The sequence below is a fragment of the Antechinus flavipes genome, chromosome 1 (assembly GCF_016432865.1).
Source record: "Antechinus flavipes isolate AdamAnt ecotype Samford, QLD, Australia chromosome 1, AdamAnt_v2, whole genome shotgun sequence".
NCBI lineage: Eukaryota > Metazoa > Chordata > Mammalia > Dasyuromorphia > Dasyuridae > Antechinus > Antechinus flavipes.
This window is the reverse complement of record NC_067398.1, coordinates 61,204,218-61,229,072: the sequence shown is the minus strand read 5'-3', so window position 1 is coordinate 61,229,072 and position 24,855 is coordinate 61,204,218. Positions and strand designations below refer to the sequence as shown.

At 38.2% G+C, this 24,855-nt stretch overlaps 1 protein-coding gene across 1 annotated transcript; it reads left to right on the top strand.

The window, feature by feature from the left end:
• Positions 1-398: 398 nt before the first annotated feature.
• Positions 399-18,755, top strand: LOC127553257 (tripartite motif-containing protein 54-like). Its single transcript, XM_051983850.1, has 5 exons — positions 399-1,099; positions 3,028-3,186; positions 9,457-9,627; positions 14,622-18,355; positions 18,467-18,755. Exons 1-4 carry the CDS (start codon positions 926-928, stop codon positions 15,270-15,272), a joined length of 1,155 nt encoding a protein of 384 aa, XP_051839810.1. The 5' UTR covers positions 399-925; the 3' UTR covers positions 15,273-18,355; positions 18,467-18,755.
• Positions 18,756-24,855: the final 6,100 nt, after the last annotated feature.

Below are 24,855 nucleotides of genomic sequence, written 5' to 3'. Positions count from 1 at the left end.
TGACAAAAATAGAAAATGACAGGTGCTGAAGAGGCTGTGGGAAAACAGGTCATTTAAGGCACTATTCCTGAAACTGAACTGGTCTAGTCACTTTAAAAAGTAATTTGGAACTATTCCCAAAAAGCTACTAAATATATGCATAGCCTTTGACCCAGGGATACTTTTTCTAGGTCTACATATACTCCAAATATATCAAATATGTTAAATATGTGTAATATTTGACATATTGCATATATCTACATATAACATAATTATGATATATCACATATATCATTTAATATAATCAAAAACTGAAAAAAATTATAGTATTTGAATATGATGGAATATCACTATGCTGAAAGGAAGAATGAAAGGGATGGTTTCTGAGAAACCTGATATTTGTATGAAATTTTGAAACAGACTTAGAAGTCCTAATCAACAGAATGACCAACCACAGTTCCAAAGGATTCAAGATGCTACCTACCTCTAGAGAACTGATCAGTTTAGAATACAGACTGAGACATTGAGGATGGGGGGGGATAGAGGAGGAGACATGACCAGCATAAGCATTTATTTGCTTGACTATATGTTTAGAACTTGTTTTATTTTTCTTGCTTTCTCAGGAGAGAGAAGAAAAAAAATGCAGACCTTAAAGTAAAATAAAAATTAAAAGTATATATACCTAACTAGCAGGTTACCTTAAAAAAAAAGTGGGGAATTGGGTTGGGATTCCACTTTATAGCGGATATGAGAAAAAAGAAAAATTCTGCCTCCCCAGCTGAGTCTGAGAAGCCCATCAAGGTTCTTCTAAACTTGAAGCTTTGGTATCTAGTCCTGCTGTTACACTGTTACTGCCAGTCTCCATGGAGACGCATCCCAACCCTATTCTAGAACCCTAGATCATGACAGGACCACTTGGTAAAGAGAATTGACTTCTAGGTGTGTCATGGAGGCTTTGGGGAAGGTACTCTCCTGTCCGGTGTGTTTGGATCTATTCACCCCACCTGTTCTTGTCCTTTCCTGTTCTCACAACTTCTGCAAACAGTGCCTGGAGCAGATCCTTCTCTGCCAGAATTGCACCCACGTGAATGGGCAGTTTTGCTGTCCAGTATGCAGGAAAGTAAGATTCACCTTTCTCTGAACTACTTTTAACTTCAAGCTAATTTTCTCATATTTAATACGATAGGGAGCCCAAGACAGAGTAAAGGTGATACTATTATTTTCGTAAAGCTGCTAGAAACCCAAAATGTCATTCCCACTTAAGTGGAGACGGGATACTTGGAGAAGTAGCTCTGTGAGTTTGTTAGCTTGTGAATAATGTTAAGTACCCAGATGTGTGGTTACCAGGCCTCGGAGTACAATGTTCTCCTCTAATCCAGAAAGTGGGTGTAAAACACTGAGTGGACTGAGTCATGCTGAAACCAATAATTTCCATCAGCCACACCTTGGTAGAAAGATGAGAGCAGCCATGGGTCTCTGTGCCAACAACTACTTTTTCTTTCCCTGCTTTATAAGGATTGGGAAAATAGATTCACACTGGAATGTTGGAGATAAGGAGTTAAGGGCTGCAGAGACTGAGGATGGGGTTTGGAAATTAAAGTGCATAAGTCAATGAAGATGAGCAATATGGTTTTCCCAATGAAAAAAACATACAACATAAAATAGATTTACTGAACATAAAATAATATAATAACTTATTTGATTTGCTACCCATGTTCTATGTATGGTATAAAGTTTGTCTAAATCATGTTTTCCTTGGAATCTATTTCCCTAAATCTTGATGGAAATTTCCAAAACATTTACATCTATGTCCTAGAATGAACCAATATATGGAATCTATCATTCTATGCCATTATTATTCAGCCAAAAATCTTGAAAACAGAGTTGGTGGGGGAAGGGGATTGGCAGCCATATTGCTTATTCATAGGCTTTTTATATTTATATATGTGTATATATATATACACATATTATATATTATATTATGTACATAATATATTATATATATTAATATATGTATTAAGTACAATAGCCCAGGAGATGGAGACTAATAGAGTCTATTAGTCTCCATCACCTGGGCTATTGTACTTAATAAATACTTCATTCATTCAATAAATACTTAATTTTTCTTCTATCAAACAAAAAAACAGTTCTCTTTTTATCCTATTTGATATTGTAACCTTGACTTCCTCAAAGTATCTTGCATAATGAATGGCATGTAGTAGGCTATGTTGTTTGAACTCCAGGCACCTTTATCTCTACTCCATTCATCTGTTGGCACAGTCATTAAAACTACTTCACCACTTAGGTCTCAAACTCAGGCCACAACCTCCCTTACCAAATTCTTCCATCTCTCTAGTTCAGCAAATTTCTTTATTACCTTCTCAGCCTTCTTACAGAATACCTAGCTGTCAGTATAGTACACATGAAATAGGAAGAAAGTTCTTTTCAGCAACCTGAATAGACAGACATTAAGACAGACCATTTTTTTTAATTTAAAAATTATAAAGTGCATGGACAGAATTCATACATTCATTCAGTTTTATATAGTACAGCAAAGGGTGCTCATATGACCTTAAAGATGTTTTAGGACAAATAAAAAGGACATTACTTAACACAGGTAACAAACACCATTCAGAGAATCTTAGAATGATAGATTCAGGAAGGACTATTTTGGATATAATCATGTCCAATTCCCTCATTTTAAAAGAAAAAGTGGAGGGACAGAATGGGGAGGCAACTTGACTAAGGCAAGGTCACATAATATGAAGTAGTACTGGGAATCAAGTTCCACAAGTATTTTGATTCCTAGACAGGTGATCAATTTCTATACAACATCACTTTTCCAGCAGCTGGTAAAATAGAGTCACCTGAGGGAAAGATGCTGCAATGCTGTGATGTATAATTTCAATGGCGTTTGTTTTCTGAAGTGTTTAGGCATTCTAAAAGGTGAAGAATGCAGGTACATTTTTTCTATCTTGTCTATATTGTGTTTGAATTTTTCAAGAAGAGATGTGGTAAAGCAAACTCATGATGTTTTTTGTGTTTTAGGTCATATATTTGAGAGGAAGGGGGACAAATGGATTGCAGAGGAACATTCTGGCAGAAAACATACTGGAAAAATTTAAAGATGAACTGGAGACTATCCATGCCAAGGAGCAAAACCAGCTTGCTCAAATGTGTGAAAAACATGGAGAAATTATGAATCTGGTATCATCTTACGTTTTCCTTTTACACAGCTGCCCAACTAATCAATCTTTAACCGGTAATTTTACTCATTTCAAAGTGGTCTGATATTTGCCAGGAATTATAGGAGGATTGGACTTTCCCAAATAAACTAATTCTCCATTCTCTACTTTTTAAGTAGATCCCAGTATTTATAAGAGAAACCCATCCTTCAAGTTCCAGTTTGAATATTACCTCCTCCTTTAATCCTTTTCTTAATCACCACTGTGAGAAATGACCCATGCTTCCTCTAAACTCCCAATGTGGTGCTCAGAATTTCAGAATAGGATGGGATCCTAACATCATCTTAAATTTCCATTTCCCATATGAGGAAATAAACCCAGAGAGAGTAAATAACTTGCCCAATTTTCACATGTAGTCATGACAAAACTGATTTTAAGACAATGTTTTTACTCTCATTTTGGCTCTTTTCCCAGCCTTCCTAACTTATCAGACAATGCCTTATATTGATTTCCTATATATACCCTAACTTCTATCTTACAGTAGAAGGGACTCCTCCTATACTAGAAAGCAGAGGACAACTTTTATTTTTTAATATCTTCAGCATTTAGCACAAAGTCTTTATATAATAGTAAATATTTATTAAAGGAAAGAATGTACCTGAAAAGCTTTGCTACTGAAAGAAGTTGAAGAAATATTTATAAATAATTATCAGAGCCAGGCACAATGGCCAAAGTTTATGATTCCTGCTACTATGCTGGTGAGTCACTTGAATATGGAGGTTTTGAGCTGCAGAAAATCTAAAGCCTGTTATGTGTTCACATTGAATCCAACTTGAATATGATGAATTCTCTGAAGCAAAGGGCTACGAGGCTGTGTAAGGAGCAACAAATCAGCTCAGGTTAGGAAAAAAAGGAAGGCTAAAGTTTCTGTAAAGCTTCTGTATAGATCAGTGCTAGGATTAGCCTGTGATGTCTCAAAGGAGGAAAGAGGGCGGAAAGGAGCGAGGGAGGAAGTCAGACAAATGGAGAAATATCAGAGCCTTCTGGTCCCCTTAAAGGGGGGATAAAAAGTTTAACTAAATCCTTTCAACTTCCAAAGACAAAATTATCCAAGATAAATGGCTCAGGAGTACTAGTCTACTTCAGAAAAGTAAAAAAGTTAACAGAGAAAACCATAATTACTAAAAAAAATTATTACTTATTATTAATAAGTACTTCCTATGTCTTGCTCCTCAGGTATATACAAGGCCACAGCATAATACAACCTAATATGTCAGTACTAAAGCGCATGATAAAAACAAAGTTCTATAACTGCGAAGAAGGAAAAAAAAATCTGTATAGCTGGAGTAGTTGGGAAAGGTTTCATGGAGAAGAAAGATTTAAATTGGCTTTTGATGGACAAGATTTAAGAGATGGAAGATCAGAGGGGCCATTTAAGTAGAGGGAACAGAATGAGGATAAAAATGAGACATTGATGGAAATGGATGATGAATATATAGCTAGGGCTTATGAAAAGATTAAGGAGATGGAATTCTAAATCAGAATAGACACTAGGTTTTGGATACCTCAGGCAAAGTTTGAAAATGTGGGTCCCCACCCACTGTTTCTTGTCCACTAAAAGCTTTGAGACATTATTGTACACACTTGATTTATTATAAGATAAAATGCTACATTCCAGGGAGGAATTTTCCAGTATTAAAAATATGTGCATGTGTAAAAATTAATTACATAGTGTCCCTCATTGTTTCCCCAGTTCCTTCACATTCTGTGTATTAGGCAGCTGCATACCTGGCTTGCCCTAGCCCCAGCTTGGTTATGACTGAATGAAGCACAAGATTCACTATGAGGATGATATGTGCATGGAAGCTCAAAAGTGTTTACAAAAATTTTGTTTTAAGTAGGATTGAAAAGGTAGAATGGGGTTAAATTATGGCGGGTCTGTTTGGAAAGTTACAAAGACGTTCAAGTTGTAGCATTCAGAGCTGAAAAAGACCTTAAAAATCCTTGAGTTCGTCCCATTATTTTCTAGAGGAGGAAATTGAGGGCCAGGTAAGTTAAGTCTTCTGCCCAAGGTCACTCCAGTAGTAAAAAGCTAGGATTCAAACCCAGCTTCTTTGCTTCCAAAATCAGTACTTTTTTTTCCTGATCTGATGAGTCACAGGAAGTTGTTATGGGATTTGATTCAATTCAACACACATATTTGTAGCACAGTGAAGAGCACTGTGGTTCGAGGAAATAGTGATAGGAAGATGAAAAATACACAGTCCCTATACCCAGAAACCTTATAAACTATTAGTATCTTAAGCAGAGTAGAATAAAAACGAGTGGTAGCAATGGGGTTGAAGCAATAATGAGAATATTATCTGAAGTGTCAGAGTGGAAGACTGAGCAAAATATTTGTTTTCTAAATAGTACATTTGCCATTCTTGTAGTCAGTAACTAAATGTTCATGTTCCTGACTTAAAATCACCACCCAAGTTGGCCACCTAAGTATATCTGCAACCTTTCCCTGGAAGCAGAAGACAAGATATTTCTATTGTAATAAATGGGAAATCACAAAATCTGCTTTTCTTCTCTGTTCCTAACACTTAGCATAGTGTTTGGCACATATTAGGCTTTAATTAATCTTGTTGATTGATTGATTGACTCCTATTACATATAGTAAGTACATGCCTCTTTAGAGCAAAAACTTGGCAAGGAAAGAGAACTCTGAGCAAATCAAGCTGTTCCTTAAGCCAGTAGTTCTTTGTCAATTAGTCTTTATACAGCTAGTTTCAGGTCGTTTGTCTGTGCCCTGCTTTACCAAATGTAAAAAAATAATAATAACTTAAATTTATAGATGGCTTTATTGTATTTCATAATATATGATAAGTTGGTATAGGGATGATTATTTTCATTTTATACATATAAAAAATGAAGTTCTGAAAGGATGACATATGTAAGGTCATTTAGCCAGTGTGGGAGATCAAGAACTCCAACTTGGAGTTTCCTTATTCCAAGTCCATTATACATTGTTGATATAATAACTCCAAATGGTCTGTAGCAACATGGCGGCAGTTAATATGTCACACATGTAAGTGGCAGGTGGGGCAGGAAGAAGGCCAGTTAAAAAAAGTATAGTTCGGGGGTAAAAGAGTAAAATAATTGGCCTTACAATCACAATTTTATATTAAAGTATTATTTTATAAGAATATATGTTATTACATTTCTACATAAACTGTTTTGTTTAGATACCATTTCTCCCCATCCTAAAGACCACTATAAGAATTTCCCAATCTTGGTTATATAATCAGTTTCGTGTTTAAAAATAAAGAAACAAAACAGTGCAAACTGGTTGCTTGGAATTTCGAATGTATTCTCCCATAGATATGCCTTAAAACAACGGTTCTCAAACCATTAGTCAGGGTTTATGAAGGAAAGTCAAGTTATTGTAAAGGGTACATACAGTTAATCAAATGATTCACTACAGTAAACAATCGTCCTCCCCCCCCCAAAAAAAAAAATACTGACCTTAGTCCATTATGATAAAGACAACTATGGGTGTCTGTCTCAAGTCAAGCTAGCAAATGCCATATACTTTCCATTCTTTTTTCAAAAATAAAAGCTTATTGATTATCTTTTGTTTTTCCATCACTTAAATTTCTCTCAGTTGTCTTTTCCCCTCCTCCTTCCCAGAGAGCCATCACATATAAAACAAAGAATGTCTTTTTAAAGAAAAAGAGGAAGATTAAAAATAATCAGTAAAACCAATCAATACATCAAAAAAGTCCAAACATACACTCAATGTTACATATTTTTGGACCTCTATAATCTCTGCAAATGAGTGATAAAAGTTACCTACTCATAGTTCTTTGGGTCCATGCTAGGTTTTTTTTTTTTTTCCTTTCTGCAACACTCACTTTCAATTGTTTCATTCTTGTTCTTTCCATTAACATGTAGCTACATATATTGGGTTTTTTTTTTGGCTTTACTTATTTCAGCCTGTATCAGTTTATTTAAGTCTATGCTTAAATCCATGCTTCTCTGTATTCATCATATTCATGGGTTCTTGAAACATTGTAACATAAGTGCCACAATTATTTATCCATTCCTCAGTCAATAGGCACCTACTTAAGTTTCCTGTTCTTTGCTACCACAAAAAGTGCGGCTATAAATATTTAGATTTCAGGGAAGAAAGTTCAGGGAAATTTCTTCTTATCAATATCCTCCTTGAGTAATATATCTAGTAGTGCAATCTCTCTATTCTCAGGGAAATTAATTGTGTTTAGCCTAATGTTTTCATTTCAATGTGTTACGTACTTAAATCAGCTTCAAAAATATAATAACACTGATTGTTACGTAAAGATTTCCCAAGACAAAGGCAGAGAATCTGAGGACAGATTTTTGGCAACATTTTGTAGGCAGATAAAGGGGTAGAGGCAAAGTCAAGAATCGATTTGCTCTGGAGTGATTCTTCATCTTTAGCCTCCCCCTTGAACTTTTATCGTAGATGAGTTTTAAAGGCCCCCAAACAGCTGCAACTCTTAAGCAAGAAGGAGGATACTGAATTTGAAACATTTTCATTTTGAGTGGTGGGGCCTCAGAAATACCTGTACATATTTTAGGGTATTAGTCTTTAAGGTAAAGAAATTAAATTGAATCTATCATTTTATACTTGATTCTATTTTGTAACCAATTCCATTTTGTGTTATCGCCCCATTTTGTATGATTGCAAAAGCCACATTTCTTTGTCTCTTAGCCTCTGAGCTAAGTTTCGAAATTCATTTCTCCTGCTACTCACTGTTCTAGTCTTGCCTTAAGAAAATCTGTTATCCTTGAGGAATGCAGGTGGCCACCAGAGGGTTTGGTCTAGTATCTTTACACCACAAAGCTACCCTTCAAGGATGTCTGGTTTGTTATCCAAAGAAGCTTGGTCCATGATCTCTGTCTTTACAGACAGATTCAAATAATGAACATTTCTTAATCACCAGAGGAAAGGAGGGAATTGTTGCCAGGCCCTCATTGCCAGTTTTCAATCAGTTGTGTTGTCCTTATTCCCATGACATTGCCAGTCATGTTATTAATTTTTTCCCTCACCTCTCAGTTCTATTGTTTGTTCTGTGCTTATAAAAAGGAGCTGTGCCTCCTCCTCTGGATCATTGACCTGAGGTAGCCATTTGACCCACTTTGTTAACAGTCCATATAAACTGATAAAGCTCAAAATTCTTCATCTCAGTTTACCTTAAGTTCCATGAAGAAAAAGTTAGCACTCCCTCAAGCCAAAACTATAGTTCATGCTGACTATACCCTTTGTCGTGACATTGTAAAGAACCTTGCAGATATGTCTCTCGGTCTATCTAAGATCTTAACCAGCAACAACTCGTGGTCAATAAGAACATTGAAGAATAAAGGAATGAGGGTAGAAAATATTATAAGACTTGTGATTAAAAGGCAGTGATCATTTACTAGCATATCTATAGTAGCCTCTTTAATTGCTTCTGGGGTAAGGTGGAAAGATTCTGATTTGGCTTGGATGGTTTGGGGTTTTGTTCATGTGATAAGTAGATATACTGAGAAATGTCCTACAAGACACTTGATGTTCTTTTAACCAACCATGGCGATATAGACACACTATGAGGTGACTAATTATGCTTTGTAATTCCCATGTATGAATCAAGCTGGTAATAAGCTTAGAAACCAAAGATTAGTGAAAATAAAAATATCAATCTCCCTTTCCTCCCCAATCCAAATTCACAGAATTGATGAAATTGATTTATAGACATAACCCTAGACACTTATTACCAAATACTGACATAAGGGTTGGGGAAGATATATGAATTAAATTCACATTTTAATAGTTATCCTATAGAATGGCAGCCATATTAAACTTGTGTTCTGAACCAAAATGTTTTTTATCAAGTTTTTGCACCTTACAAAGGGCTTTCCTCCCAATATCCTGGGCAAGTATTCAGCAAAGGATTACTATTCCCATTTCACGAATGTGTATGAAGAACCTGAGTCCCACAGAGGCTAAATGGCTTGTCTATAAGCCCATAGCTGGTAGGAGGCAAAGCTGGGGACTCAAACCTTGATCTTCTCATTCCCAAACCAGTGATCTTTCACCCACTTCACAAGTCTTGGCAGGCCTCCATATTTCCTGTTCAGTAATACTCATAGTATATGGTACACAGGAAAACCTCATCTCAGGGTCAAACTGTCTCCCATTCACTGATGGAATCTTTTAAGGGGAAATGGACTCTGACTCAGAGCTGAATCAAGAATTTGATGGCAGTTTCTTTTCTCAAAATCTCAGATGTGCCTGAATGATGATGAACCGATATGTGGAATCTGTAAACTCTTTGGTGACCATAAACCTCACAGGATTGCAAAAATTTCAGAAGCATATTCAGCAAGGAAAATTACTTTTGCTGAGGATATACAGCTGGTACTTCAGAAATCTGAAAGCACAACTCAAGCAACAGAGGTAGGGGACTATGTGACTTGTTCCCCTGAGCTCACAGACACAGCCAGATCACATTTTGTTCAAGTTTAAACATGTATTCTAGTTGGGGCACCGAGGTGAAGGGAGAGGGAGGAGGGCCAAACATAAGGAAAGAATAACAGCATAAGCTATGTAAATTGTTTTGTTTTGTTTTTTTGGTAGAAAATGTTTTTTATTTTTCAAGACATATGTACAGATAATTTGACATCAACCCTTGCATAGCCTTATGTTTCAGATTTTCTCTTCCTTCCTCCTATTCCCTCTTCTACATGGCAAGCAATTCAATATATGTTAAATATGTTAAAATATATGTTAAATCCAATATGTATAAACATATTTATACAATTTTCTTGCTGCACAAAAGAAATCAGATCCAAAAAAGAAAGAAAGAAAGAAAGTAAATGAGTAAGAAAACAAAATGCAAGTGAACAACAACAAAGAGTAAGAATGTTATGTTGTGATCCACTTTCAGTTCCCATAGTCCACTCTCTGGGTGTAGATGGCTCTCTTCATCACAAGATCATTGGAAATTGGTATCAATCATCTCATTGTTGGAAAGAATCACATTCATCAGAATTGATCATCGTATGATATTAATGTTGTCATGTACAATGATCTCCTGGGTCTGCTCATTTCACTTAGCAGCAAATTGTTTTTCATCAAGTTGCTCTGAAATGTGTTAACTTTTACATTTTGCTCATTTTTATGTACAAAAGACCATGGTTTGTGTTAAAGGCTATAGACAACTGTTGATTAATTCTCCAGTGAGTTATGCTATTTCAAGTCCAAATTATTAGCCACATCTCAGCTTCTATATAGGTCAGGCCATTGTTTTTCTTGCATTCATGTAGTTTTCCCTTGTAAGCTATGTTAAATGTAAATCTGGAAAGCATATAATTGACAACCAAAGAAAATGATCAAAGTTATAGATCTCTATGGACAACTATGCTGTCATCTGGCAATAGACACTATGGGTCTAAGCTTTCATCCTAAACATAACAAACCACATCTTATTTAGATAATAATTTGTGCCTAATGTATCTAATTTGACCCCCATAACCCTGTGAAGTACAAAAGCAAATACTTTCTATTTAACAGATGAGGAAAGTGAGATATAGGGAATTAAATTAATTTGTCCAATATGATACAATTAGAATATGGCAGGACTGAGGTCTTAAACTAGGTGTTTGGACTTTAAAATTAATTCTCTATCTCTACCCCCCAAGCGAATTTGCCTCAGAAACGAGAATTCCTATTTACAGCTCTGTGATAGTCAGGATTTGAAATTGGGATTCCTGAATATAAATCTTGGCTTCTCTCTATGCGAGTTGTTCTTTATTCAGTAGTATTTGACTCTGCATGACCATGTGGATGGACCATGCTGTCCAAAGGGTTTTGTTGGCAAAGATACTGGAATAGTTTTCTATTCTCCAGTGAATTATTTCTTTCTCCTGTGGATTGAGGCAACACGGTTAAGTGATTTGCCCAGGGTCACACAGCTAGTGAGTGTTTGAGGCCACATTTGGACTCAAGTTTTCCTGACTCTAGGCCTAGGGCTCTGTTCACTGATCACTTAACACTCTAGTGCCTCTCCTAAATGACAAAATGCATAATTCAGGCAGACCAAAGACTTGTGAGTATATTTACTTATATTCTACCAAAAAATATGAAGATATTTTGAAACTTCGGAATAAGGAAAGCCAGGCATTCTTCATGTCAGACTGTCCAGTGAAGACTGTCCTAATTCTGAAAGTTTGTGACTGCCTTTTTTTTTCTTTTATCTTTTTTTACCCAGTAGTATTTCATTTTTCCAAATACATTTAGTTTCCAACATTCATTTTTGTAAGACTTTGTGTTCCAAATTTCTTCTCCCTCTCCTCCTCCCCATGACAGCAAACAATCTAATGTAGGTTAAGCATGTGCAATTCTTTTAAACATATTTCATAGTTGTTATGTTACACAAGAAAAATCAAACCAAAAGGGAAAAAAGAAACACCAGAAAGAAAAATCAAACAAAAAAGGTGAAATATATTGAGATTTATTACATGAATATGCATAATAACATTATTTTACACACACATATTAAATTGTATCATTACAGTATTAATTGGAAAGGACTTAGGATATAAAATGTTACTTAGCATGTAAAAAGAACCCAGAACACAGGATGTTCAATGCTAGAAGGCCTTCAATTCTAACCAGAAAGCTTTGAATTTCATAAGCGATAAAAGCCCTATTTTGTTTAGAGGAATGACATAGCCAGGTCTATTCTGGAAATAGTTTGAAGGTTAGAGTGGAGATAGAAGAGAGGAGAAAAGGGAAAGCTCCAAAAGCCAGTAGACCACTAAATGTGTGTGTGTGTGTGTGTGTGTGTGTGTGTGTGCGTGTGTGTGTGTGTTTCATCACCTGAATGTTCACCAGATGCTCAGCATAAACTTCCAACATTGAGCCAACCCAATGTTCTACAGTCTCATGCTCCAGAGCTGTTAGGGAAGAATGATTATTTCAGATAAATGAGCAAACCACCAACTATATTTCTGTACTGCCTCCTGGGGTTCTAGTTCTCATATATATCTGTTGAGCCTGATGCATTGTGGAGTTACATCTCCAACTGGAGAGGTAGACTGTAGTTCTAGCAATTCCCATGAATAGAAAAGATTTTTTTTTAGATGTTATTTTACATCTGTGGGAAGCCCTTAGGCAGCTTCCCACACCCCACAATAGAATTACAGGACTTAGAGCTGGCAGTGATTTTAGAGATGTTGTACAACCCTAGCTCATTTTAGAGAAAATCAAGTCAGGGAAAAATGGGTCTTTTTCAAGATCATCAATAGCAGAGCTGATTTCTTCCTAGATCCTTTGGTTTTAAATCCAGTAATCCAGCCACCACACCATGCTTGGCCCCAATCCCCAGTTTCCTCCACTATGACCCAGAGTGGGCAGTGACCTTAACTAAACCAACATTTATTAAAGTTCTACTCTGGGCTAATGGAAGACAAAAATAAAAGAGACCCTGACCTCAAGGAACTTTTCTACTGCAGGATCAATAGATAAGTAAAGGTAATGTAAAGTAATTCTAGTGAAAAAGCACTAACATCTTTAGCTTAGGAGGTGGCATCTGGGCTGAGCCTTGAAGGTAAAAACTTATAAGCAGTAGAGATGAGGTAGGGATGCACTGGAGACATGGAAGAGTCTGGCTCTTAAGTTCCATGGAGTCACCCTTGATTCCTTCTCCTTCTTCACTCCATATAACCAATCAGTGGCTAAGTCATTTCTATTTCCATGACACTTCTCCAATTTAACTCTTTGTCTCTACGCCCAGAGCTGCCATCTTCATTCAAGTCCTTATTATCTTTCACTTAAGATTATTGCAATGGTCTCTTAATTGCCTTCCCAAACTGTCTTTCCACTTGTGATTTTCCTTAATCATGCCACTTTCCTACTTAATAAACTCCAGTGGCTCCCTATTGCCTCTAGGATAAAATATAAGTGAATAAAATCTTCTATTTATCTTTTAATGTCCTTTATAACTTAAACCTATATTCTTTCTAGTTTCATTATTACTTCCTTTCCCTGCATGCATTCTAAGGTCCGGCCAAACTAGCCTCCCTGTTCCTTCCACTTGGCTCTCCATCACCCAACTCCACCCTTATGTTTCCACTGACCATTCTCCACACTTGAAGTGCATATCTTCCTCACTTCCCTGTTAGAATATCTAGCTTTCTTCAAAGTTCAGCTCAAGTGACCAACCCCTATGAGATGTTTTGTGATCTCTCCAGATACTAAAATTTCCCCTCCTCCAATATGATCCAGTATTTATTTTGTAGGTACATACATGTGTGCATGGATTTTCCCCAACAAAATGTTTTGTTAGAGAAACTGCCATTTTTGTTTTTAAATCCCCTAATACCTAACACAGTAATCGGCATATAGAAGGCTTGATAAGGACTTAACTGTCAACTGATCCAACAACTAGCTCTAATTATTAGGACCAAGGCTGAATTCAAGTCTATAGATTTTAAATTCAGCATTTTTTCCCATCTTGTGCTCTTTCTGATACTTGCTACACATGTGATTGTTTTTTTTTAAGATGTTCTTTTTTGTTTCAAAAAAATGAAGACATCAGTAGATGATCTGAGATTCCTTTCAGCTCTGGGTCCACTCTGAATTGCCCCCAAATCTAAACAGGAATAATATTTCCTTGCTATTCTCTCCCCAGACACACACATTCAATAAAGGTATCATAGGATTTAAAACTACAACAGAACATAGAAATTATAGCTCATATTTAAATAAAGCTTTAATGTTTGGAAAACAGTTTATATACATCTGGTTCAGTCTTCACAAGAACCTTACGAGATTTGTGCTATAATCATCCACATTTTACAGATGAGGAAACTGCCTGAGAGATGATTTGCCCTGGATCACAAAGTCTGAAATGGGATTCAGAATTAAGTCTTCTTCATACGTTTAGCAAGCACTTTATCCAAGATGATATTTTTTCTCCCCAAATCTTAATTCAAGGATTCTTAAGATCTGTATGCTTCTTTTAAAAAAACAAATAGATAACTATACTTCAATATATTTGATTTCCTTTGTAATATTCCATATATTTAAGAAACATTATTTTGAGAAGGGGTCCAGCAGACTTCAGAGATCCATGACACACACACACAAAAAGTTAAGATTTCCTTCCGTCTACTTTAACCTTCATTTAACAAATAAATAAACCAAGGTCACAGACAAGTGAGTTTACTAAGAACATACACTTTATCAAACACACACAAAGAACAGAGCCTCAAAATTAGAACTTAGATCCTCTGTCTCTCTGAGATATCAGACTAACAGATCTCAACAACAATATTCTCCATGTCCATAACTCAGTACCTGAATATTATATGCTTCACATATTTGCTGACTAGGACAAAGAGATGTGGAAGTGACTCATTAAAAAAGTGTGTATATCATTTTGACAGGAAACAGAAAAATTGATCAGCGAGCTCATCACCAGCACAGCAGACACTCGAGCTATGATCGACACTATTGGAAGCAGCCTATTAAATGGTATCAAATTTAGGATTGCTACCCTGAAAAAGAAATTAGACAATGAACATTCTACCAAGTTAGAGAAATTACAGCTTGTTGCCAGGGAACTTCAAGCTCCCAGACAGCTTTACCAACAGATGAAAACTCTTCTGGAGCAACATCTGAACGCAGTGCAATTCCTTCATGAAGATAAAAAGCTCAGGACAGAAATGGAGAGACTTATGGAAGGCAACTCTCTCCCAAAGGTGCCAATAAAAGATAACATTTCCATTAGGCACTATTTTCAAGAGCTCATCAAAGGCATGGACATCACTGATTTTGTTCTTTCTAAAACAGACCAGGTGTTGGTGAATACTGCCGAACTGTGTGAAGCCTGGAGATCAGGGTGTCCGACACAAAGCACTTTGTCAGGAGATATACCAGATGAGATTTTCTGCAAGACTGTGCTGGGTTTGTTTCGAAAACCTAATGAAAAGGAGCTCAGCCTTCCTCGAAACCCATCCTGTTCAGCTTGTAGTCCATCTACTCCCATTAGCTCCACACAAGAAAGTGATGCTGGGTCAAAAGAGTCAACAGTATAAGGCAATATTTAGTGCATGAAGATGAATGCTGCTTCTATCACTGCAAATGCAGTCAGAAAGACACAACTACATTAAAAAAAAAAGACTCTTCAAGGTGTGATTTTTTCCCTCTCTTTGAACCAAAGGGCTTCATTGGGAATTTAGCTTATGAGAATTATTTTTTAATGGAAACTTCATGTAGATCTTTTTTCAAGCTTTTCTTGTGGATTAATTATGTCTCAGGTCAGCATGTAAGTGCTTTCAATCTGGAAGGATTGGGAGCTGAGTTTTTGGCCAACGAGAGGAGAAATATACCAGGACAAAAAAGCAGAAGAGGGTAGAGGAGTGATTATCTCTGATCACTTGCCATAGAATGTCAGTTCTTGGGGTTGGCCTAAGAACAGTTTTCATTGGTTAGAAATTCTATTAACACATTTCTTTCCACAGCAATGAAAGCCTTGGAGAGATCCTTGCTTGTGCTTTCTCCCCCTTTGTTTTCCCCTTCTATTGAATGAAGTTAACTGCTAGGAAAAGCCTCCCTTAGGAATTCTGTTGTAGTTTTGCAGAAGTGGAGGAAATGCTTCTACCTCCTAAATTCTTATCAAAAGAAGAAGTCTCAATTAGTGGACAGCACAATCTCAGGGACACCAGAGTCTAGATTCCACTTCTGACGTTACCACTTACTACCTTTTGTGATCTTGAGAGAAAGTCACTTCCTTTTTTCCTCAGATTCTTTAACTGCTAAAACACTAGAATAATTCCAAGTTCCTTCTAGTTCTACATTCTATTCCATTAAAAAAAAAAAAAAAGCATTCATAAGAGCCTCAGTCTAGGAAGGGGAAAAGTGATGGCTCACATTTTTCTAGTGGCTTCAAACACTTTCCTCCAAATAGTCTTAGGAGGTGGCTAGCACTATCTTATAGAGGTAGAAGTTTAAAAAAGGTGAAGGGGCTTGTCTCCATTTACACAGTGAATGAGAAGCAGAACCCAAACTGGAACTGGGGTCTCCTGACTCCCCTTAATCCCCTTTCCACTGAAGCCTCTTTCTAGTGTATTTGGCATTGAGCTAGAGATTGAAGAGTCTATAAAAGAAATGTAAACTGTAAACCGTAATCCCTGCCATCCAAGAGTTTATAATCTACTTGGAAGCATCCATGTTTCTCCCACACAATGGTATTGAGGTTTTAAAGAAGTTTTGTGTTTTTCAAGGATTTTTTAAAACTTGTAATTATCAGAAATAGGCTATGTACTTTATAAGTCTAAGAGTCCCAAGAGTGAAAAGAGTAGATTTGTTAACCAGGAATGGAAAGAGTAACCCATTAATATCTACAGCTACATTAACACCTCCACCAAAATTATTCACTATTACCTTTTTAGACTAATAGAGTGCAAGCTATGACATGTCCTAGCAAGCTAAAAAAGCTTTTGACTATGGGCTCAGGAATGGAGTGTTAGTCATCTGTGGATCAGCTTAGAGAGTTGATCATGGGGCAACTAACTTTTTCAGTTATAAGTACAGTGAAACTGTACTATGATACAGAGGAGTAGTGATCAGCATCAGAGAAGGGAGCACCTGCACCAATTAAAGAAAAACTATCAGATTAACTATCAGATTAGCTAAGTACAAATTGCAGAAGGAAAAGGTCCTAGGAAAGCTAAGTCAATGAGGAGGGGGGAAAAAACCCTGGAATATGACTATCATGGAAGATAAATGGAATGGGATACCACATGAGTGGTCAGATGCATCTTAAAGAATCCAGGAGAGCAAAATACTCTAGGCAAGGGGAAGGGGAAAGTGAGAAAAGGAGATGAAGTATAGGGAGGGAGAAAAAGAAAACTATAAGTAAATACATTTTACCACATATGGGTCCTGGGCCTACATGTAAGTCATGTAACATTTCAGTGGGTTCCCACGTCGTCATTCTCTAAACTATAGTTGAGTAAACTTCTGTCCAGATTGCTCTCCTCTACCTACACAAGCTGGACCCTGCTGTTCTTTTGGAGAGCTGTTTCTGATTGTTTCACAATCCTATCAAAAAGAGACTAGGTAGAGTTGAATAGCTAAGGATACTATTTAAAAAAAAAAAAATCCTTCTCTGTAAAACATTGGCCAACTTATGGCAGTCTAATCTTGCATGTGGGTATTTTGGTTCATCAAGGAGAATGTGCTTGGGGCTGTCATGAGGAATTCCACCAACCAGGACTTCCATACAATTCCATTTCTTGTTGGGCTGTCTTCACCATCACACAAAGCTTCTATTCTGTCAAGCTTTGTTTACAGTACATATAGTAGTTTTAGAAGGCAAGAGTATATATCTCCTAAAGGTCTTTAACCATGATGAAACTCCTAAACAAATCAGTAACTGGAGTTAGGAGCCAAAGGTGACTGTCTTAGTTTGATCATCAATTTAGAGTCCATGTGTGACCTTGGGTCTATCACTTTCCTCTGGACCTAGTGTTTTCTAATCTATAATAGAAGTACCTGGATCTGAGGGTGTCCCTGGACCTTTCCAACTTTACAAACTTCTGTTACAACTCTACCATATTTTAAAGCTTCAGTTCCCTTGAAAGAGAACAGGATTCTAAGAGATTTTCATTACCTATTTTTCAACGAGAATTGTCCCTACCATGGCTGTAATAGTTTTTTTTTTTTTTTTGAAGAAATTACTTTGGTATGCACATGGTATACAAAGCAGGGTTAGAAGCCAAATATTTCTGCTTTGTCTTTCCAATTCCATGTCTTGCCAAGTTCTATTTCAAACGTCTTAAGGCAAAAGCGTTGAGGCATCAGAAACAAAACTAGGGTACCTTCACTAGCGGCTTCCAAGCAGGATAGCACTGGGATTCACAAGAGCTCAATCGAAGTGTACTATCTGCTGCTTAAGGAGGGTGCCTCCAGGCTGGCTCATCTCAAATCCCCCATCTTGCTAACTACAAGCTGACCACTCACTGCACCCAAATTCTTCCAGCCGGTGAGGTAGAAAATAGAGCATTTGTTAAGCACCCAACCGGCGGGGCTCTCCCGGTGTTGGGGAAGCTGGGGGGGGGGGGGAGGGTTGGAGGGGGAGGGCGGGGAGGAGCACCGAGAACGACTCCCCTGCAAGGTGGGGCTGGAGCCCTGAAGGAGAAGGGTGTCCCAAGAAGGGGGGGGGGGGGGGGGGGGGGAGTTGGAGGGGGAGGGCGGGGAGGAGGACCGAGAACGACTCCCTTGCAAGGTGGGGCTGGAGCCCTGAAGGAGAAGGGTGTCCCAAGAAGGGGGTGGGCAGCCGGACTGCGGGCCCCACAGGGACACATAGGGGCTCTTTGGAAATGGGAGGGCTTGAACCCGGTTGGGGCTGGACAAAGTGGATCCCAAGGGTTAGGGCGGGACTGGGGGGCGGGGGAGTGAGGAGAAACCGGGATGGAGCGCAGCGCTCCCGCATCATCTTTGAAGCTTCCTTCCTGCTCTACATTCTTTGCCAGAGGTTACCCCAAAGCTGATCAAAGGCAGAGCTTGAACAGAACGAGTCCTTCACCTTTGCCCTCCCCCCCGCCCCCCATCATTTCTGGTCTGCCCTGTCCCGGAGCCAGCCACGCCTTGTCTCCATTGCCCACAGGCTTTCGCAGGAGACCAGTGCTCAAAACCTGGCCCTGCTGTGTGACCTTGGAGAAATCAATGAACCTCTCTGGGCCTTGGTTCCTCTGAAAAAAATGAAAATGAATGCCAGCTCTGGCTCTGCCGCTCCCTTTACAAAGAGGTTTGGGAGGGAATTATCACAGAAAGCAAAATCTAGGCAATCTTGGACTCCGGGAGCTGGCCGAGGAAAGCCCCCTTGGCGTGGGCCTCTTCCCGATCCTCAGCCCCTGCATCACAGAAGGCCTAACGGCTTCCCCGCGGCCACGTGACGGCGGGCCTGTCAATCTGCAGCGGGCGGGAGCGGAGCTGGGGACACAGCAGTGAGGGTGGCCACGAGGCCTGTCACTCCTCGGTTTACACAAATGGGAAAGGAGGATGGGATCCGGGGAAGGCGGGCTCAGCGTTCTCCCTTCACCAAAGGGAGTCGGGAATCTCAGCCTCGAGGTGGGCGGGCTCCTTTTGCTTTAGTCCAGTGGGAGCGGGAGAAAGTAGGCGCGGCGGGAAGGAATGGATCGGAGGGGCTGTCATTCCTTTCTTTTCTTCCAATGAGCGGCCGGGGAGCTGCCAGCTCCGCCAAGGGGCCCTACCTTCCTTCCCTCCTTCCCTTCCTTCCTTCCCGCGATGCCTTTACCTCGGGCTGCCGCGGCGGCGCTCGCCCCCGCGACTCCATCCGGGTCCTCGCCGCCGCGGGTTACCCCGTACGGCGCTCCGGGGAAGCGGCCGGCGCTGGGGGCCCGAGGCCGGGACTGCAGGCGATGGGCCCGGGCCTCGGTCCTCCCCTCAGCCCTGAGGTGGGTGAGGCAGGAGCGGCCGCCATTTTCCTCGCCCTCCGAGGCGTTGGAAGAGGTGGCGGTGGTGGCCTATGGGGTGAGGCTAAAGGAGGGGGGGAGCGGCGGTCGCGCCAGGCGGGGAGAGCTAGGGCCTGGCTGGGTGAGGAGCCGCGGCGGAGCCACTTCCATGGCATGCCTGGGACTGCCGGGCCGCTTCGGTGGGAGCGGGGGCGGGCTGGGCCCGGGCCCGTGGTGGCGCCCGCGGTGACAGGTGCCCGCAATGCTAGGCGTGGGGAAAGCGGGGACTAAGACCTCTCAAATGCGGCCTCCCGCACCGGGCCTGAAGTAGGCCCAAGAAGGTTACTCCAGCCGGGAGCAGGCGGCGGGGAGGGGGAGGGGAGTGTGGGGAAAGAGAGTGAGAGTGAGAGAGGGAGAGACACCTTTTCCCCTCCCCCTCCCCGCACTTCAATCAAACTTGAGGCGCCTGAAAATCCCTCCTCCCCGGCTGGCGCTCATTGGCTGGCGGCGCCCACTGCCCCAGCGTGAGAGGCCGCGGGGGCTGCTAGCTCTCCGTCACTTCCGCTATCAGGTTTGTGGGCCGGGGAGACCTTGGCCTTAGGGGTTGGGATGAAGGAGGGAAGGTAGGGAGTGCGAGGGGAGGGGAGTAGAAGAGAGGAGGGAAAACTTGAAGGGAAGGGGTGGGCCGGAGGTGGGGAGGATGGGGGAGGGTTCGGAGGGGCTGCTGCATTCCTTCTGACCTCCCTTTATCTATCGGGCTATTTGCATCCTCCAATCCCTGGAGCAGCAGCTGCTGCCGCTGAAGCTGAAGGTCTGCCGCCGCAGCCGTCCTTGGGGAGGAGGGAGGGGGAGGAGGAAAGGAAGGAGGAAATTGAGTTCGTGGGATGGGGCTCGCGGGTTTGAGCAGCAGGTTTGCTTCGTTGAGTCACCGGAAACAGCTTTAAGTACCAGCCCTAGAGGTTTGCCTCTTCAGCTTTTTAAAGCTAGATAAATTAATTTTATTTGGGGGTCATTTTGGGTCATTTCTGTGGGCTCTTGAAATCGGGGCTCTTGCATATAGTTAGCTAATAAACTTACTATAGGATGCTCTAGTATGAACAATGTATTAACCTCTATGTCCTTGGCCAGAAATTTTTTTGCCTAATCTGTTTTCCCTTGGACCATCTGCCTACTGCTTTAAAAGTGGCGAACTTTTATTGAGGTGGGGAATGATTTTTTTTTTTTTAAACAATCAAGTTTGTGGACTGATATTTAAGCAAAACCTTATGGATGAATAAATGGGGCAGGTATAGAATTGTCAATTCCATTTGTACATTAAGTGCTTAATTCTTGGTGGAATATTTAGCGATAAAAGATTTTTTTTTTCCCTTACAACTTTTATTATTGTTATTTAATGCGTTACCTTAAATCCACAAACACTCGAAACTTGTGGTGTGAGAACTCATTGTGCTTTCACCTAGGTGACCACGGATACTTTTCTTTGTTTCAACATTTACTAATTGGTAACCTTGCACTTCCGAAACAGATTTGAACGACTTTTTCATCATAAGCATTTAACAAGCAATTTTCCAACTATGTTTTGGGGATCTTTAAAAATCTATTGCTCTCTCAATGTGTTTATAGTAAAATTTACATGCCACAGGTTGGTCTGTGAGAAAGAGGGTTGGTATGTATGGAAAGTTTTTGCTTGAGAGTAAAGGGAATTTGAAGATTAATTTTGTGGCCATTTAAAGTCACTAAAAGTTAAAGTTGGAAAAATCATTTGGAAAATTACTTTAGATTTGTGCTGATGTTTTCATATGGAATTGAAACTGCCCGGTACGTTAACCTTTTACTTTGGTGTAAATTTTTATGAAAATAGTTTGGCATCATCTGCAGTCGGTTGTAATTGATAAAAGCCAAAAATTAGAAGGAATAAGTTGTTCTGCATCATAAGGAGGAACACATTAACTCTATTAAAGAAACGGAAAAGGAAATTTGCAGTTCTTTTACCTCAGTTTTTTTTTTTTTTTTTTTTTTCTTATATTCCATTGAACCAATTTAGGGAAATGCTTTTCTTTGTTTTAAAACAAGTTGTCTGAAAATTAGAAAATTTAGCATTTATTGCCCACAGAATTGAGAAATTAATGAAACTCTTTGGAATGTCTTAAATTTTTTGTGTAATTTTAGATTGTGAAGAGTGGATATCTAGAGGCTTAATGTAGTCTAGCTCATTGTATAGAAGTAGAAATTGAGGCCTGGAAAAATGAAATGGAATGATTTTACCCAGGGGCAGTCAGATGGCAAAGTGGATAGAGAGTCTGAATAGGAGTTAGAATAGCTTGTGAATCTTACTGAATTAAATCTGGCCTTTTAAGCTTTTTAGCTGTGACCCTGGATGAGCCATTTAACCCTGTTTGCCTCAGTTTCCTTATCTTTAAAATCAGCTGGAGAAGGAAATGGCAAACCATTCCATTATTTCTTCCAAGAAAACTCCAAATGAAGTCATGAAGAGTGGGAAGAAGGGGGAGCTAAAATGATTGACCACTACCATATGGAACTAATTAGTGGTAGTACTGAAAGTAGAACCAGTTTCCGAATTACTAGACCAGTACTCACATACCCCAAAGTCTTTTTTTTTTTTTTTTTTTAAATAGCATTTATAGTTGCCACTGAGATTTCTTGGCCATGACTGTTTAGTGGGATGTCTGCTTATATTCACATATTTATTATCTTATCTTTTTTATTCAGTATTCTCTAGGTAATTCCATTTTGTGGATTCAGGAGGGTAGTTTGAAAATTATTTTCTTTTTATTTCCAATTTATAGCCCTGGTCTTTTCCAGTATTAAAAAGCATTGTGTTTCAGTCTGTGAAACATACTTTGGTGTTTATCGAAGTTAATTTTTTTTATTAATTACCAACATATATATAATAGAATAGTAATCTTTTTGAAGGCAAGGTTCTAGTCTTGGTTTCCACTGATTCATCCTGGGCTAGTCATTTCATCTTCAGACTTGAGGGAGGAGGGTTATACATTTAATGTTTGTAGGAATGATTTTTTATTTGAGTGCTCAAAGTTTTTTGTTTTTTGTTCTACCCTGGAATTAGCCTTTTATTTTAGTATAAATGGCTTTGTAAAATATCGTATTCCTGAATGAGCTATAAAATTACTTTATATAACTTTAGAATTAAGCTATTCTTAAATTTTGTTCATAAATATACTAGGTTTTTTGTTGGGGTGGGGGAGATTGCTTTTTTTTTTTTTTTTTTTTTTTTTTCTGACTTTGTAACTTTATAAGTAACTTTATAATCTCCTTGCCTGGTATTCTTATCTTGTGAATAACTCTTCCTTTGTTTCCCAAGGTTATTAAAATGACTAATAAATTAGAGTATGATGTACTTTATTTCAGAGATATATTCTACATGATGCAAATTATTTTGCCACAACAGAAAATTCAAATTAGTTAAACTAAATTGTTTTTCAAAAAGTAAAGTTACTATTTAAATTTCTACTAAATTTACTGTTTACTCTTATAAAATTAAGGAGTTGATATCCCAAAATGTCTTCATATTCTCGAATTATGTGATGATATGCTATGGTTAGCAGCTTTTTGTGAAATTAGTCTTTGCAAAACATTTTCATTCTTTCTCCATATTTTAAGGATTAAAGATTTCCTTCCTCTTTCAAAACAAAAAAAAAAGGCTGTTTGGAATTCTGAGATCTAGGATATGTTCCGAGAAAATACTATCAAGATGATAATTATATAGTTTTAACAGATTTTAGGAATATTTTAAGAACTTTAAATGGTGTTAAAGTGAGTAATGCTAATGATGACTTCAGTTGACAGCTATTGTACTATTTTTTTAAAAATTATTTTTATTTAATATTTTAGCATGTATTTTCATCTCTAGTTGAAATAATTTTACGGCTTTTATGTTAATACAATTAACTGTAAAATTTTGGTTATATATTTTCTTGGAGGTTTTCATTAAATATACTAGCTAGTAAAGATTTGCATAAAATACTGCCTCAACTTCCCAATAAATCTAGAAGCATCTAAAAAATTAATTGTGATTACCAGAAATGAAGCTAAATGCATTTAAGTTGTTTTCTGGAAACTAAATTGTAAAAAGTGAGACAACCAAAGTTTTTCTATGGGCACTAAAATAAAATTGAACGGTACTAGATACAGTCAAGTGTTTTGACTTCAAATTCTGACTATTCTACATGGCTCTGGATTGTCTCTAGTTTCTTCTGGATCTAAATTCCTGTGATAATTGATAGTCATAATGATCATCTTTTTGAATCATTAGATTTAGTTCAGAAGAGTTTAAAGGTGCACTATCCTAACTTTTTCAAACATATTAATTGTTACAAAGAGTTAGAGAATATGTCCTTAACACTATTCCAAATTTGAAATCGGGATATAATCAATTTAAGTCAATTCAGGTGTACTCTTTATAGTGACCAAAGATATGATTGTCTTTGAGGACTTAGGAGAATAGTTTTAGTATAATATGCTTGAATGTTAGGAGTTGAAGACCAACCTAAAATTTTGCTCACTTTCACTTATATAAAGTTTGTGGAGAAAGTTAAAAATTTTGGGGGGTTTTGGATTTATTTTGGAGTTATAGGGCAGGTCAGTAATCTATTACTTAAACATACCATTATATGGTATTGTGAATTTTAGAAAAGAAATAGCACTTGACTATCTATGGAAAAGCTTGCCTAACCAGAATATTTATTGTGTATTATAATCAGATTAATCATCTAGTTAATATTTGACAGTGTCATAGAAATCTTTAATATCTAGGACATAGATTTAAATAAGTTTATTTTCTTTAGTAATACATGAGTAAGTAAAACTGAGCAGGTTTCTGTTTACTTTTAAGAAAGTTCCATTTTAAACATTTAATTCTTGTTAACAATTTCATTTTAACCATAATAGGAAACCTGATGATCAAAGTGCAATATTTTTGAATTAAAACATGATAGAATGTTTTCTGATAAAGGAATAAACAAATTTATTGTTTGAAAGATTAAAAACTGTACTTTTCATTGCTCTTTAACTTTTTTCTACAAATTCTAAGAAAATATACACACACTAGTGTGTGTATATAATTTTAAGACTTAACTCCTTAGGAGGTAGGTTTATATCATACCTGTTTTACAGGGAGTACAAGAAATCTAAGCCCTAGATCAATAATTTTGTGGTTTAA

Bases quoted from the DNA above. Each gene is read 5' to 3' on its own strand.
- LOC127553257 (XM_051983850.1), top strand. From the start codon at position 926: ATGGAGGCTTTGGGGAAGGTACTCTCCTGTCCGGTGTGTTTGGATCTA. The intron at 1,100-3,027 runs GTAAGATTCACC...TTTGTGTTTTAG, and splicing joins GCTGTCCAGTATGCAGGAAA to GTCATATATTTGAGAGGAAG. The intron at 3,187-9,456 runs GTATCATCTTAC...TCAAAATCTCAG, and splicing joins ATGGAGAAATTATGAATCTG to ATGTGCCTGAATGATGATGA.